The sequence below is a fragment of the Gadus chalcogrammus genome, chromosome 8, assembly GCF_026213295.1.
Source record: "Gadus chalcogrammus isolate NIFS_2021 chromosome 8, NIFS_Gcha_1.0, whole genome shotgun sequence".
Classification (NCBI taxonomy): domain Eukaryota; kingdom Metazoa; phylum Chordata; class Actinopteri; order Gadiformes; family Gadidae; genus Gadus; species Gadus chalcogrammus.
The window spans coordinates 22,320,292-22,336,469 of record NC_079419.1 but is presented as its reverse complement, the minus strand read 5'-3'; the positions used below and the strand labels follow the sequence as shown (position 1 = coordinate 22,336,469).

General features: G+C 42.3%; 1 protein-coding gene across 1 annotated transcript; it reads right to left on the bottom strand.

Annotated features, from left to right (window-relative positions):
- Positions 1-2,198: 2,198 nt before the first annotated feature.
- LOC130387052 (uncharacterized) lies at positions 2,199-6,101 on the bottom strand. The gene is made up of 6 exons (XM_056595990.1): positions 5,869-6,101; positions 5,556-5,719; positions 4,065-4,208; positions 3,737-3,851; positions 3,324-3,622; positions 2,199-3,202 (listed from the first exon to the last, which is right to left on the bottom strand). Exons 1-6 carry the CDS (start codon positions 6,068-6,070, stop codon positions 2,852-2,854), a joined length of 1,275 nt encoding a protein of 424 aa, XP_056451965.1. The 5' UTR covers positions 6,071-6,101; the 3' UTR covers positions 2,199-2,851.
- Between the last annotated feature and the right edge of the window lie 10,077 nt (positions 6,102-16,178).

Below are 16,178 nucleotides of genomic sequence, written 5' to 3'. Positions count from 1 at the left end.
AGCATAATAGGCCCCCTTTAAGTATCTTCAGCCTGAATGAGTAAATAAGTCAAAAAAATTGTGTGATTAGATAAATACACTGAAGACAAGTAAACTACACTAGTCTATATTTTCAGTTTTTGCAGTGTTATAGAACTCTAGCAGCAGCATTCTGAACAAGCTGAAGCTTCATTAGAGTTTGTTTTGGGAGACCTGTAAGGAGACCATTGCAATAATCAAGCTTACTAGTGATAAAGGCATGTACAAAGTTTTGTAAGTCTTCGGTGGACATGACCCCATATACGAGAGCTCCCCGCACTACAGCCATCCGGAGGCGCACAGAGCTTTTGGCCGAGTTTTATACCATATCGCTCTTACTGAAGGCATTTAGTGGTCAAAATATTATTAATATATATTCGAATATTAATATTAATAAACAAAAGAACCTCGAATATGATTTTTGGGCAATAGTCAAAGCCTACTATTGTGATAGTATTGTATATTTTTTGCCTGAGATGCATTGAATCTTGAGTGAGATGGAAATGTTATTAATTTGATCTTAAAATGCACCGTATGTTAATGAAAGACATGTTAAATAAAAGAGGCATTGAATTCTAAAGTCTGTTATGTATATTATTCATTGAATCACTCATCTACCAAAAATGTACTTGAATTCAATTATTTTATTGAATTAATTTATGCGATTAATTTAGATTAATTAATCACAGAGCCTGTAATTAATTAGATTAAAAAAAGTAATCGCTTGACAGCCCTAGTTATTATTGTTCAGATGATTTAGCTAAGCTAGCTAACAGCTGCCAACGTCAGCAGTCTCTTGTTGCCCTAGCAACAGTAAACATTGCCATGGACTAATGAGCTGTAAATAGAGATGCAGAATCAAGCTGTATTGTAAATACAGATGAGATACTTTGAATTTTAGCACAAAATACAATTAAACCTATAGGAAATAATAAGTTTAATTTGCAATATTTGCCTTTGAATTTATTGATTGTTTCATCCATTGTTTACTGAGGTGATAACTATTTCGTAGGTATCATTTGTGTGTAACTTTAATTTCTGTGTAAATGTGTAACTTTGACTGTAGTTTTCAAATGGCTGTGTATAGTGCTGTCTTGAGCATTTTCAGGTATTTTATATATATATCAAATTTTTTGCATTGGAAAACATTTGTGTCATAATGAAAACATGACAAAGCCTTTAGTGTTGTTACGCTCGTGAACGTTTGGTTCAATATGAACTAATATTTTATCTTGTACGTTATTCAGTGGTTTTGAGTTATTTCCCCATCCAATGATAAATGCTTTCCCTATGTCCAGCCCAGACAGGTTCAGGGCAAGTCCAGCTGGTCAGTTCAGGGAGAGAGCCAGACCAATGCAGGCAGCCCAAAGACTGCACCACCTGTAGAGAGTGAGGAGTGTGTCAGCACAAAGTCAGGTTCACCTGAGAGAGAAGCTGTAGAGAGTGAGGAGTGTGCCAGTCAAATAACGGATTTCTTTTCACAACCTAATCAGAAAGATCTCCACTCATTTTTGAATTTCCATCCTCAAGAAAAAAGTAACAATCCAGTGGTGGAGAAAGTGTTCTGTAGCAGAGACGGCACCACCAGTAGAAAGTGGCCGACGTACCGTCCAGAGAGTCAAATTATGTATTGTTTCATCTGCAAGGCATTCGGTAAGAGAACTGATAGCAGTCTGTTCATCAGTGGAATGTCAGATTGGAGGCATATACACCAGCGCACAGAGGAGCATGAGAGAAGCAGCGCACACAGAAACTGTGCTGAAGCTTACCTCTTGAAATCTGCCAGTGCTGATATCAGCAGTGTGTTTGGTGGCAGTCAGATGTCGGTGCACAGAGAGCAGGTAAGAAAGAGAAGGCAGGTTTTGGAGCGCATCATAGATGTCATCAAGGTTCTTGGGAAGAGGGGGCTTGCATGCAGGAGGTCAGAAAATGACAGTTGATCATGGTAATTTCTTGGAGCTCATCCTTCTACTGGGGAATATGATTTCTGTTTAAAAGAGCACCTGGACAGCTGCATTGAGAACAGCAAAAAGTTGCATTTGTCTGGTGGCACAAGAGGCAGAGGCTCCTTTGTAACTTTACTCTCCAAAACCACAGTGATAAATGCAATTCACCATCTGATTCAAGAAAACATCTCCAGTGATATCAAGAAAGCAGGAATGTTTTCAGTTCAACTGGACACAACGCAGGACATCACCTCTCAAGATCAATGCTCTATAATTATGAGGTATGTTACTGATGTTGTTCATGAGAGGCTTGTTGCAGTGCTGAAGTGCAGTTCATCCACTGGACAGGCCTTTGTCGACATGCTGTCAGAAGTTCTGGACAAAATGGGCCTCAGCAAGACCATGTGCATTGGAAATGCGACTGATGGGGCATCAAACATGCAAGGCAAATAAAAAGGATTCTCATCACTGTTGTCTGCACAATCTCCGAACCAGGTGCATGTATGGTGCTACGCACATGTACTAAATCTGGTGCTTGCAAACACAACCCAGATTGTTATTGAGAGTGGGTCCCTGTTTGCGCTCCTCAATGGCATTGCGGTATCAGGGTTCCTACAGGTTTCTTCAAGTCTTTTTAAGTGCCTTTTAAGACCACTTATATAAAAACGTAATACCTATTTCACGGCCTATTTCACAGACCTACCGACAAAGTTTGTTCAAAATTTGTTCATTTATTCCTCAAACAAATGTGAAAATGTGGACTGTAAAGCATTATGGACTGATGGAACATTGCATTATAGTAGTTTGTACTTACGCCAACAGCCAAGACTCCTGAACAATAAGCAATGAAAATCAACTCAACAATAAATAAAATTATGATCACACAGTCAACTCCTAAGCTCTGCACTCTTAGCAGCGATCTCTTTATCAAGGAGAGCCAGTTCTGCCAACTTCTCCTTATGGCCTCTCCGCAGGATGTTTGACCTGGTGATCAGGCCAGCCATCTTGCTCCCTGCCTTCGCTTCAGCCTCCTCAGCCATCCTGTCCGCATCCCTAGCCAGACCCTCAGATACCTCCTGTACACGTCTCCTCTTAACCTTCAGCTCCTCAAGACAGTCCTCTGCTTCCCTCCTCTTGAGAGCCTGGTATTTTGCCTCCCTGTTCTTTCTTTTGGTCTCCAAACGATACCTTGTCCTTGCCCTTGCTACACTTGCCAGTAGCGGTTTACTGAGTGGAACCTGGGTATCGGGTTGGGGAAAGAGAACCAGATTCAGTGACAAACTCAAGAGACCAACTATGTTGATTCTATCAACTTTTAAGTCAACAGCATATTACTAGTCCAGACAGGAGTCATCTTACCTTGGTAACACCTCCATGTTGTATGATGTAGTCACACACCAGTCTCTGTGTGACCACAGTATCCTCCTCCAAGTTATCCGACTCCACCTCTTTATTGATTGAGAATCCACGCTCAACTGTAGCTTGACCGTGGGAGAGGATGAGCAGCTTCTTGAAGAAGGCCCACAGCTCGGGATAAGGCTCCATGGCACTGCTCAGGAAGATGTCCAGCCTCTTCTGCATGGGTTGAAAGGAGAGGAAGTCCTCACTCCGGCTCTCCAAGGACAGGAGACTGTCAAACTGCTGCAGTATGACATCCACTACGACAAAACAAATGAGAAAATCGAGAAAATCATTGATAAATCATTGGGCATTACCAGCTAATTAGATTGAGGATAAATTCATGTGTAGCCTATAATTTGCCTTATTCTTACCCGAAGAAGTATCAGTAAGCTGTTTGTCCTGGAGAAACTTTTGAACCAGCCCTTTCATGTGATTCCTGCCTCTTTCTGGTTCTCTATACATTACTGACGGATCCAGGCACACCATCTGCAACAGTCAGATACTTGAGGGGGCTCTTGTCCTGCACTTTCTTGATCATGTTACTCAGTCCCTGCATGCACTCTTGAACTCGAGCACCCTGAGCTCTGCACCTTTGATTCTCTAGAGAGAGAAATTAGCAATGAATATAGAACATGTCTTCAATGACACCTGGTTCACCCTAACCATTTGTAAAATGATCTTTTGAAAACATCACACTACCTTAAGGACTGACTCTGCACCTAGACCAATGCTGATGTCTTGTGGGCTGAGCCAGATGGTCTTGTCTGTGACATCCAGTTTGGTCAGCTGCAGGGCAGTGATATCGTGTAGTACTTCTCTCTTTATGAAGCGTCTGAGTAGACTCTGTCAACAGACAAACACAAAAATGTCTGGTGCGGCACATTAATCACCAACATCAAATTATCTTATGATGATGCACAATGTAGCCACTAGTTTTTACACATCCTAACTAGGGCTGGGGGTAAACGATTATTTATTAAATGATTAATCGGGCGATTATTTCATCGATTAGTCGACTAATCTAATGACTAATTGGATGGTTATCTATTTCTGTTGCTCGATTAATAAAAACCATAATGTATCTCAAATAACTACCAAAAAATTCTTAATAATATGATTTATTTAACAACAGTTTTGCACAGGAAAAAAACTTCTGCTTTACACAAAATAAAATAAATAAAATAGTTTCACTGTTATACAAAATGAAAGGCCAGCCGTGCTCAAATCTGCCAGTGTGAGGCCCCGTTTACACGAAGGGAAAACGCAGATATTTTCACACGGTTTGGCCTCTCATTTACACGAAAACGCAGTTTTTGTCACAGAAAACGATCATTTCTAAAAACTCCGGCCAAAGTGGAGATTTCTGAAAACGCCGGTTACGTGTTGTCGTGTCAACGGGTAGAAACGGGGTTTTAGGTTCTGAAACGTCACATTATGCGCCAGGAAATGCTTAACGTCATATGAGCGCCCTATGTTTACAGTTTGTTTGTTACAGGAAGACGCTCGTGTTATTCGTTGTTGTTGATTCTGAGGATTCTGATTGGCTTGCATGGCTTTATCCTTCTCCCTACACTGCCGCCCATAGGTTTGGCATAGTTATAATGTCCCAACGGCGTATTTATCCGTTTTGATTGTAAACGACAACTTTTTTGAAAACGATGTTGTGTGCACAATGTTATTTTTGAAAACGGAGGGGGGGAAATATTCGTTTCTATAAATACCCTGCTACGTATAAACGTGGCCTGAGTGTGGCCAGTCTGGCCAGGCCGGGCCAATTGGGCCACTTGGGAGAGGTGTGCTGCTACGGTACGGGCCGCTACGGTACAGATGCTAATGAGCCGACACGCGCAGTCGCGCACACGCACGGCTACACAACCTGAGCTGGATGACGTATAGTCCATGCAACGACCACGGACATAATAAAGGCGACGAGCCTTCTTTCCCATTAAACGGTAAACATATATCCAAATAAGCAACAGACTCAGCAAAGTGCGAACTGTGTTCTCTGTGTTGTTGTCCATTGTCCTCAAAAATCGTCGACGGAGAAATTTGACGTTGACGAATTTATGACGTTGACGCGTCGACGTCATCGACGCGTCGCTACAGCTCTAATCCTAACCACAAACCCCATTTTGTCATAATGGATCAATTGAGCCCAATCAGTGGTTATATCGTTAAGTAAATTATTACCATCATCAACTCGGTCAGGTCCTTGGGGAGGAATGGGAGCACAGGCTCATCCGTCTGATATTTTTTCAGGAAGGGATTGAAGGTCCTGGCAAGTGCTGCGTAGAACTGCAATTTGGCCAAGATGAGTGGATCCTTTATGGCTGCTGCAACTGTGTCATATGATGCTGAGAAAAAGACATACAGACAGTCAGACAGAAAGTCAGGACATTTCAACTTAGCCATATATTACAAAAACTATGACAAGGCCACACCACACCACACCAGGGTTAGGACACAGTCACAGACCTATTCACATCATATAAGAAGGGCCTACCTGTTCCAGGGTTCGGGAGTCTCTTTGTTTTCACAGCTTCCATGTACAGGAGAAGTGATGGCCAGAATGCCAGGGCTCTCTCCACAACCGGAAGGTTTTCTACCCAACGATGGGCACAGAAAGATCGAGGGAACACACTGGACTTGGTTACAGTGATGTAATCCTCTCTCCTGGCAGGCGTATTGTGAAACAATGTGTGCATTGCTCTCAGCAATTTGTCCAGCTGTCATGCAGTGAACCCACACTTGAATGAGTTGTGTAGCGTGTGTAGGCCACAGCTCCCCACACAAACGAGCTGAAGACCTAAAGGTTTCAATGCAAACTTGATATTAGAAACCAAATTAGAACTTTGAAATTGTTTATTCAATGTTAAGTGCATTACAAATAAAATGCATTTTTATAATTACTAATGCATCAGAAACACACTCACCCACACACAGTAATAGCATTATAAACTCCTCACCTCCGTACTGCTCAGCTTGATCTTTCTGGAAAAGGTCGAAGAGTTTCCAATTCACATTGGGCCCATCCATTGAAATAGACACCAAGTTCCTGAGGTTCAGTTTGTCCATACATTCCTGAAAAAAGGGCTGCATTTCATCACTCAAAATAAGAGGACTAGGTGAGCATCACATATTGTTAGACACACACACACACACACACACACACACACACACACACACACACACAATAATGCACAGATGTATACTTGGATCAGTGACGTTTTAGAATTTCAAAAGAGCTAAAAAAAAATAAAAATGAAGACAATCAATTACAAAAAAATGTGTGGTATGGGATGAATTGAAAAGCTCCCGTAAGTGCTGAGATGGCAGATGTGACGACCCTGGTGAGTCTTTGACTCCACCCTTGCTTTGACTCCACCCTGGCTGTTTGGTTTGCCTGTTCTCTCTCTCTCTCTTAATAGGTGATGCAGTTCAGGTGTGCCTGTGTTGGCAGCAGGTTAAAAGCCTGCTTTCACAACAGTCATGTTCGCTCCCTCCTCCCGGCGTGTTGGTTTTCTTTGTCCTTTGTTTGGTTACACACAGACTGACTTTTGCATGACACTTTGGGTTACTTTACATTTAACTGATTTACACCACACTTCTTTATCTTTATTCTATTTAATTATATGTAAAATTATCTTCTTACTATAATAAATTATTTTATTATTGTAAAACGGCGTGGTCTCCCCCATTTCATGTTGCATGCTAGAGCCAGCATGTGACATATGGGGGCTCGTCCGGGATTAATTTTACAAAATTTGGTAAGGTAACTTGATTGTCAGCATGCTTTGTTTTGACTTGGCTGTATAGTTGGATTGTACTGACGGGAATAAATTGCCTGTGCAGTCAAATTATCAGAAAATGGGGAGACACACGCTAAGTTTGTAGTTGGTAAATGATAATTTAGTGTTTTGGTGTTCATTGAGATTTCGTTGTTAATTTGGTTTGATAGTGGTTTGCGTTGGTTGATTTGCCGAGGAGGAGTGCCATTTGGGAGGCTACCTGCGGTTTCTGACGTTTGCGTTGCAGGTAGGTGAATTGGGTGCAGGTGTAGTGGTAACTGTGGGGGGGTGGTAGGTTAGATTCTACCGGAGCACACGTGAACCCTCGCTAGGAATAGAGCGCTTTCCGCTGTTTGTTCTTTTGTTTTTTTATTTTTGTGTTTGTTATTTTTGGTGTGTCGAACGCGCTGGGGTTGCTTGCAACTCAATTGCATGAGGGCACACTGAAGACCAGCTAGGAAAGAGCTAGGGCCGTGGTCTGAAGGTAGATGTGGGGCTGCTCTAGTCTGGGGGGGAAAGGAGTTGGTACACCTGTATTCAGTTGCCGGCTGCGCTATACACTGTCGCGTAATAGCCGTCAGCTTATTGGTCTCCCAACATTGGAAAAGAATTGTCACAATATCCATCCGAGCGCTTGTTAGTCAACATTCCTAGTATAAAATGGATTTGGATAAATTGTATGCGTCTCCATCTGAGTCACTGTTTGATAAGTTCACAAAGGAACAGTTAAGGAAAGTGGCTGAACATTATCAATTGACTGATCTGCCGAGAGATCTTAAAAAAGAGGTCCTAAAAAATCGGGTTAGATCTGTGTTAGAGATGTCCATTATGGAGGTAATTCCAAGTGGGACAAATCCAAATGGCTCAGATGAAGTGTTCATTTCTGATAAAAATGCGGTTAGTTTTGAGCAACAGATGCAGCTTTTAAAATTACAGATGGAGCAAAAGCGGTTTGAGGCAGCAGAACGTGGGAAAGATCGCGAGATGGAACTAAAACGTCTTGAAAGTGTTTTAGAACAGAAGCGTTTAGATATAGAGCTAGAAATGGAAAAAATGAAACGACAGGAAAGACAGGAAGAAAGGGAAAGTGAGCTGCAGAGAGAAAAGTTAAGATTGGTGGCAGAGGGAAAGATGCGGGATACTGTTAATGAGGATTCTGGTTCTGGCATAGGGGGAAACATCTCAAGTATGATAAAGTTTTTACCCAAATGTAATGACCGAGACCCTGACATTTTTTCTCTCTATTTGAGGGCATTGCGGAAGAGCGAAATTGGAGTGATTTGGAGCGCACCTTGCTTCTCCAAACAGTTCTTTCAGGGGCACGCTTTGTACAGTGGTAAAACATTGTAGTGAGTTCAGCGTTAACCAGTCACCCCAAGGCCGGCACTTCTCAGAAGAGTTAGCCAGGACAGTTAGCTTCTTTGGGCTAGGTATTCAGGGCGCCAGTGGACTGCGTATGAAGACACACTTTTCAGTGGGAATTAGCGCCGACAATCAATGGATGATTTCACCTGGATGCATGGGAGTATTTTGGTTAGTGGCTTGCGGATGTGGTTAGTGTTTGTTTTTGTTAGACTATAAATTAGTTTGCTACTGTTGGCGTTCACTGTGCAAGTTGTTTAACTTGTAGCGGAGTACCGCATTGTTTGTGGAACGTCCACTGGTCTATTTTTAGATAGACTGACGTTCATTGTTTGGGTTTGCGTAGCCTATATGCTATTTTTAGGCTGTGCATGCGAACGGACGCATCGGACATTCAAAGCTATTGTGTTGTGGAGGTGTTGCCTCTGTTGCTTTGTTTGTTAATAGTAACTTGGCCATTTTGGAACCAGCTTAGGTTGGAGTGAGTTTGTTTGAACTAGCACATGTTGCCCATTGTGTGTGAAGAACACTAGTAGTCTGTGCAAGTATTTTGTTACTTTGTGCCTCATTTTTGTTGGTTTTATTGTGTACCCCTCTGCTGTTTTTGGTCGTTGGAAATTGAAGGTAGCCTGTGTTACTGTAGCGCCCATTAATTAATAGGTGGCTTAGCACAAAGCTACAGGTTTTTGAGCAGGGTTGAATTGGTTGGTATGGAGATGAGTTGGTTGGTATGGAGATGAGTTGGTTGGTATGGTAAAGAGTTGGTTGGTATGGTAAAGAGTTGGTTGGTATGGTAAAGAGTTGGTTGGTATGGTAAAGAGGTGGTTGCTTGTAAAGGAGATAAGTACAAAGTTGACGCAGAGTACACTCTTTTTGTCACCAAAGGCTTTGTGCCTTTGGTTGACGGGGCCAAGGTAATGGCAATAGACAATTTTCCACCGCCTGTAACAAAAAAGGAGTTGATGCGCTTTTTAGGCATGGTGGGATATTATCGAAGTTTCTGTTTTAATTTTTCGACAGTGGTTGCACCCCTCACAAATTTGTTAAAAGGGAAAGCTCAGTTTGTCTGGACTGATGAGTGCCAAGGGGCTTTTGATAATGTAAAATTGTTGCTTAGCACTGCACCGGTCCTGGCGGCTCCCCAGCTTGACCGTCCGTTTAAAATCCAGGTGGATGCCAGCCAGGTCGGGGCTGGCGCAGTGCTTTTACAAACAGATGATCAGGAAGTCGATCGTCCAGTGTCTTATTTTTCAAAAAAATTCAATCAACATCAGTTGAATTACTCAACGATTGAAAAAGAGGCGCTGGACCTTGTGTGGGCTCTGCAGCACTTCAAAGTGTATGTAGGTGGAGGGGTGGTTCCTGTGGTTGTCTTTTCGGATCACAATCCATTGACTTTTCTGCACCAATTACAGAATCCAAATCAGCGCCTGATGCGTTGGGCGTTGTTTTAACAACCCTACAATCTACAAATTCGCCACATTAAAGGCGTGGACAATGTAATGGCAGATGCGTTGTCTCGCGCCCCGGATGGGGTGCGATAAGTGATTATGTGCATACCTTCACTAATTTCTCTCCTCTCTTGTCTCTATGCCCCTGTCCCTCTTAGATTACTTTTCCAGGGCCCGGAATTGCTGTGGGTCAGGAGGTTGGGTGACTGATTGTGCGTGAGGAGTGGTGAGAGTGTGTGTATGGGGGGGGTTTCTAGTTGATCCGGTAGGAGTGTTGATGTAACTGGTGTTGGTTGAGGGGATGGGTAGTGCTTATGTGGTTGGTTTTTTTTTATTTTTAATACCATAAGTGCAGAATCCCACTTAGGTGGGCTTCTGTCTTAAGGGGGGGGATGTGACGACCCTGGTGAGTCTTTGACTCCACCCTTGCTTTGACTCCACCCTGGCTGTTTGGTTTGCCTGTTCTCTCTCTCTCTCTCTTAATAGGTGATGCAGTTCAGGTGTGCCTGTGTTGGCAGCAGGTTAAAAGCCTGCTTTCACAACAGTCATGTTCGCTCCCTCCTCACGGCGTGTTGGTTTTCTTTGTCCTTTGTTTGGTTACACACAGACTGACTTTTGCATGACACTTTGGGTTACTTTAAATTTAACTGATTTACACCACACTTCTTTATCTTTATTATATTTAATTATATGTAAAATTATCTTCTTACTATAATAAATTATCTTCTTACTATAATAAATTCTTTTATTATTGTAAAACGGCGTGGTCTCCCCCATTTCATGTTGCATGCTAGAGCCAGCATGTGACACAGAGGACAGCTGATTTGGAACGGAACAACAGCTGTTCGCTTCCACGGGGAAAAACTAAAGAGCTTCAACATACTTAGGCCTATTAATTGACGTCAAAAGCTATTAAATCTTCAACAAAATATGCAGATACTGTCAAAATCGGTTCCAGGGAGTATATAGGGATTATTAATGTTGTTTTTGATGGTGTTTTTTTCTGGAATGAGTATTCGATTAATCGCTCGGAAAAACCAACGAGTATTCGAAGCCTGAAAAATGGCATTCGGGCCAGCCCTAATGGTAATTAAACATTAAAACACCTGTGGCTTATAGTCCAGTGCGTCTTATATATGTACACATCATTCAATTTAGCTGCTGCGGTTTATACTCCGGTGCGCCTTTATAGTGCGGAAAATACGGTATTTGCTTTGGACTAAAGCGTCTGCCAAGTACATAAACCCAGAAACAAACATTGTTAAGGAAAGTAGAGTAAAAAGGGTTATGCTTACTTTGAGATGTGACAGCAGGTCTTGTGCAGTGGAATGTCCCATAAACTGGGAGCCCAGATATCTGGACTGAACCTGTCCCTCGTTCCAGAAGCGGACATCCACATCCAGCTGTTTGTTTTTCGTAGTCTCGTTGAGGCTCTCGTCGAACATCAGAACGAACGGTGATTTGTTGACTTTGGACACCAGTTCCTCTTTTATATGGACAGCTAAACCAAACTTGGCTATGTACGCCGTTTTGTCAGGACCACAAGTAAATGTGGTAGCGATGTCGGAATCTGGGAACATGCATTTGAACAGCTCTGAAATACTGTCATTACCATTGTAAGACTGGTGTTTGGAGATGGTATTAAGGAGTCCACAACACCTCTGCCTTCATTATTGGTGTGGACCCAAAAGATCCACTCTAGCGGTCGTAACTGGAGGGGCTGCTGTATCACTGCTAGTGCTAGCAGTTGGCTGGTTATCTGCTTCAGGCACAACAGCTGGCTGGCTAACGCTAGCAGAAAACACACCGGCGATGGAAGGAGTTTGATATTTCCCTTTCATAGAAGAAATGTGCTTGGACGACTTGGCATGAGACTCTAAAGCCTTCAAGCCCATCGTACCAAGCTGACTTTTTTTTTTTGCATACGGTGCAAAAAGCAGCGAAAAAATGTTGTCCACCGGTTTCAACCAGTGGCAAAATGCCTGTTTATCTCGCCACGCGTCATTAAACTTACATTTCCCCATAACCCCAGCATAAAATGGGTCGCTAGATAACCTAAACAAACGTTAAAAAAATAAAAAGAAAGGCAAACTTTCTTGTCTTCTAAGATTTTTAGATTTTTCACGCTTCTGCTTGGCTTGTTGTTTGTGTGCTGTAGCAAAGTGACGTGTGGGAACCATGGACATATATATGGGACTCGGGGAAGCGTTGCATTCTCAATTATTGGTTCCGGCGTTTTGACTCTGTGTTGGGAGCGCTGGAATTAAAGTGGATCGCCCCGTTCAGTGAATGGAGTTAACCGATTCTTCGTTATATATAAGTATATATATATAGTATATATATAAGTATAGGCAACAATAATTTTTACATTCGATTATTATTCATAGATTAGAAAACAAAAGGAGTTCGTTAATACTTGGGAATTCCAAGTACGCGAACTACGGACTCGTGGACTTGGAAGTTCGCAGCTCAGCTCGTCTGTTAACTGTGCTACGGCCTCATGTAGGCATACAACTACTAAACAATATAAACAAATTATATAAAACAAAACACCAGCCTCTTTAGTTTTAAAATAGTATGTTAATATTTTGAATGAATATAAATGAAAAGTTATGCGTATTCACACTGCAAGCCAGCTGTACCCTACATATAAACAATCAATGGCTTGAAAAAGATTGTATGAGGCCACGTTTATACGTAGCAGGGTATTTATAGAAACAAATATTTCCCCCCCTCCGTTTTCAAAAATAACATTGTGCACACATCATTTTCGAAAAAGTTGTCGTTTACATCAAAACGCATAAATACGCCGTAGAGCGCCATTATAACTATGTCAAACCTATGGGCGGCAGTGTAGGGAGAAGGATAAAGCCATGCAAGCCAATCAGAATCCTCAGAATCAACAACAACGAACAACACGAGCGTCTTCCTGTAACAAACAAACTGTAAACATAGGGCGCTCATATGACGTTAGGCATTTCCTGGCGCATAATGTGACGCTTCAGAACCTAAAACCCCGTTTCTACCCGTTGACACGACAATGCATAACCGGCGTTTTCAGAAATCTCCACTTTGGCCGGAGTTTTTAGAAATGATCGTTTTCTGTGAGTACACTTAAAGGAAGAACTATTCGTACTCACTTGAGTACGTTCATTTTTCAGATGTGAGTGCTGTTCCAAATCGAGTACTCCGTGGTGCACTAACCGGAAATTACGATCACGACTGCCGCCGCGGCTTCCCCCCCGCAATAAACATCCCGCTTTGAACGGTGAACTCTTTACGCATAGCAGCTATAAAAAGCTATAAAACTATAAAAACTACAAAATGACTCTATTAATGCAGGCTATGTGGAAAATGCGCCGACTTTGGCTCCGCCTCTTCCGCTACGTAGCTAAGATGGCTGCCGTTGAGTACGGATCTGAATTGGAACGTACTACATACACTTACAATTTGGCTAGTAAGTACAGATAGTACGGGTATTGGAACACGGCATTGGCAAAGATGGGTACTTTGAATTGGAACAGTACTTGGGCTACGACTGATGACGTTTCACAAGAACGCAAGCACACACAAGTACAGAAAATAATGAGAATTGAGAAACGGCCATGGGAATGAATGAAACGCGCATGCGCATTTAAAAGACAGCGTTTAAAGGAAGTGCGTCATTATTGTGCATCTAGGATCCCGAGTCGATCTGGCAGCCGAGTCAATCCGACACCCATGCCGCAACTCATTTAGGCTACGTTATTTAATCAAAATAATAGTGGTTGACGAAATGATACTTTTGAGGATAATACGCTACGGAGAAGTTAAACTGCCGATTTATTAAGACCCAGATATCAAAATTCAAGACTTTTTCAAGTCTTTTTAAGATATTATTTCCAAATTCATAAATTCAATGCTTTTAAAACCCCGCGGGAACCCTGGGTATTCATCAAAGAGTCATATCAAAGGATGAATGTGTGGGAAGGGTCAGGCCGAAACAAAAGACGTAGACGCCTTGCTCCTATTGGCGAGACACGCTGGTAGGCCAAGCATGAGGCCCTGGAGATGGTGTTTGGCTCCTTTGGAAAGCCTGAAGATGGTCTGTACGTTGATGTGCTGTTGACATTATCAGCTATACAGAAACAGGCAACAGTGAAACCATGTGTCCGTGTCATGGCCAGAGGATACGCAGTCATTGCTCAAGCATGAGACGATCTTGACGGCTCAAATCTTCCTCCGCATATTTTTACATACCTCTCCATTGTCTAAATACTAGAGCTGTCAAGCGATTAAAATATTTAATTGTGATTAATCGCATTAACGTCATAGTTAACTCACGATTAATCGCGATTAATCTCAAATCATTTTTCGATGCTAAATATGCCTTGATTTCTTTGTCCCATAATTCTTCTCATTTTAATTCTCTTATCAACATGGTGAAGCTTGCCTTGTGCAAATTATTTTTTATTGATAACAACATTGGCATATACTGATCAAAACAGGACAATATAAAAAAAGATTCTATAGTGCAATTAAACGACTGCTTTGAACAAATGTCATTTGAACATAGCAGTCAGGCTACTGTTTCTTTGTTTTGAGCCAAAGAAAAAAAAAAAAAGTTTTTTTTTTTTAAATAAAATAATTGCGTTAATCGCGCAAAAAAATTCTAACGCCGTTAAAATTGGTTTGCGTTAACGCCGTTAATAACGCGTTTAACTGACAGCTCTACTAAATACCTTCAGACGGCAGGATTGGACATCCTCTCTGCTCACAAAATGGTGGCATCGACACAGGATACGCTGAAAAGCTTGGGAAGAGATTTTGAATCTGTAAAAAAAAGCAGCAGACACATTTGTCAACTGGACAAACACAGAAATCCAAGAGAGATGACACAGACATTGAAGTGGAGGCCACACTGCCACAAAAGAGGAGGAGGATGAACAAAGTCTTGCCTGGAGAGATGGCTCAGGATGAGACCCTGGATGATGCAGAAAAATGCTATGAGGTGTATGTGCATAACCGGATCATGGACACAGTCATTTAAGCCATTCATAGGCGCTTTTTAACACACGGCAATCTATATGCTGACTTGGCATGTCTGGATCCCAGAAACTTCCCTCAGCTCTGCCCCAGTGCTCTTCCCCAGTCTGCCCTTCAAGACTTGAGCAATTGTTGCAAGGATTTGACAGCAGGGCAACCAAGGAAATTATGCAGGCTGAGTTGAAAAGCTTTGCACTCCAGTGGAACAGGCTGAAGGCATCCCCATTGGCAGAGTACAAGGCAAGAATGTTAGCTTAGCTTCAGACGCTGTGGATGTTAGTTTCTGCTGGTGAAGTCCCACCCACTGGCACTGCTCTAATAGGTCTGTAGCGTCAGTGGGTCCCAGTCTTTATATGTCCTGGATTACAAATATGTTGTTTGTGGATTTAAATGATAATTTTTCATGTAAAGTATTTGACCGCGTTCAGTTCGCGTCATTCAGTTCGCCAAGAGGAGTCGTTCGCAAATCGTTCGTTCAGTCAAGTTTCCGGTAGCGGTGAATCAAATCATGTACGGTTCTCTGAGTCAGTCAGACTCAGCCCCTCCCTCGTTCGTCGTTCGTTTGTTCAGTCGAGTTTCCGGTAGCAGTGAATCGAATCATGGAATGCACGGTTCTCAGACCCTCGTTCTCATTCTTAAACGTCAACATTACAACTTTAACCAAACGCATCGGGATGGGGGTGTAGTTGATTATTGGATGTTTAACATATCAGCAAGATAATATACTTGATTTACTAATGATGGTGGGGGTCCCGGGTGTTTTAGGCTCTCATAAACAGAACCCTGTGCAGCCCAAGACTAAATCTAGCTGCCAAAATTAACACTGCCTTCCAAACGAGAGCTGGTTAATAGTATAAAATGCATTCAACTGTAATCAGAAAACGCGGTTATATGCTATAGTCCCTATTATATCTGTGGTATAAAGGCTGGAACGAATTTCAAATTACAAATATGCAAATGTTGAAAGTATGGACCGTTGCGATTCCCATTGAAACGAATGGCTCGGTGACTTGTCCTCACAACAAGAGCTGGTAGGTTGTGAAAAATGCATTAAAGTGTAATGGTGGTGGTGCAGAGTCCAGTCTCCTGGTTGGGGACCCCCCGTCGACATTATGTCTGCCCCTGTTCAGGACACCGGGGATGTACACTGCTCTGATGGAGAGCAAGTGTGTGTGGGCCCAGCATAA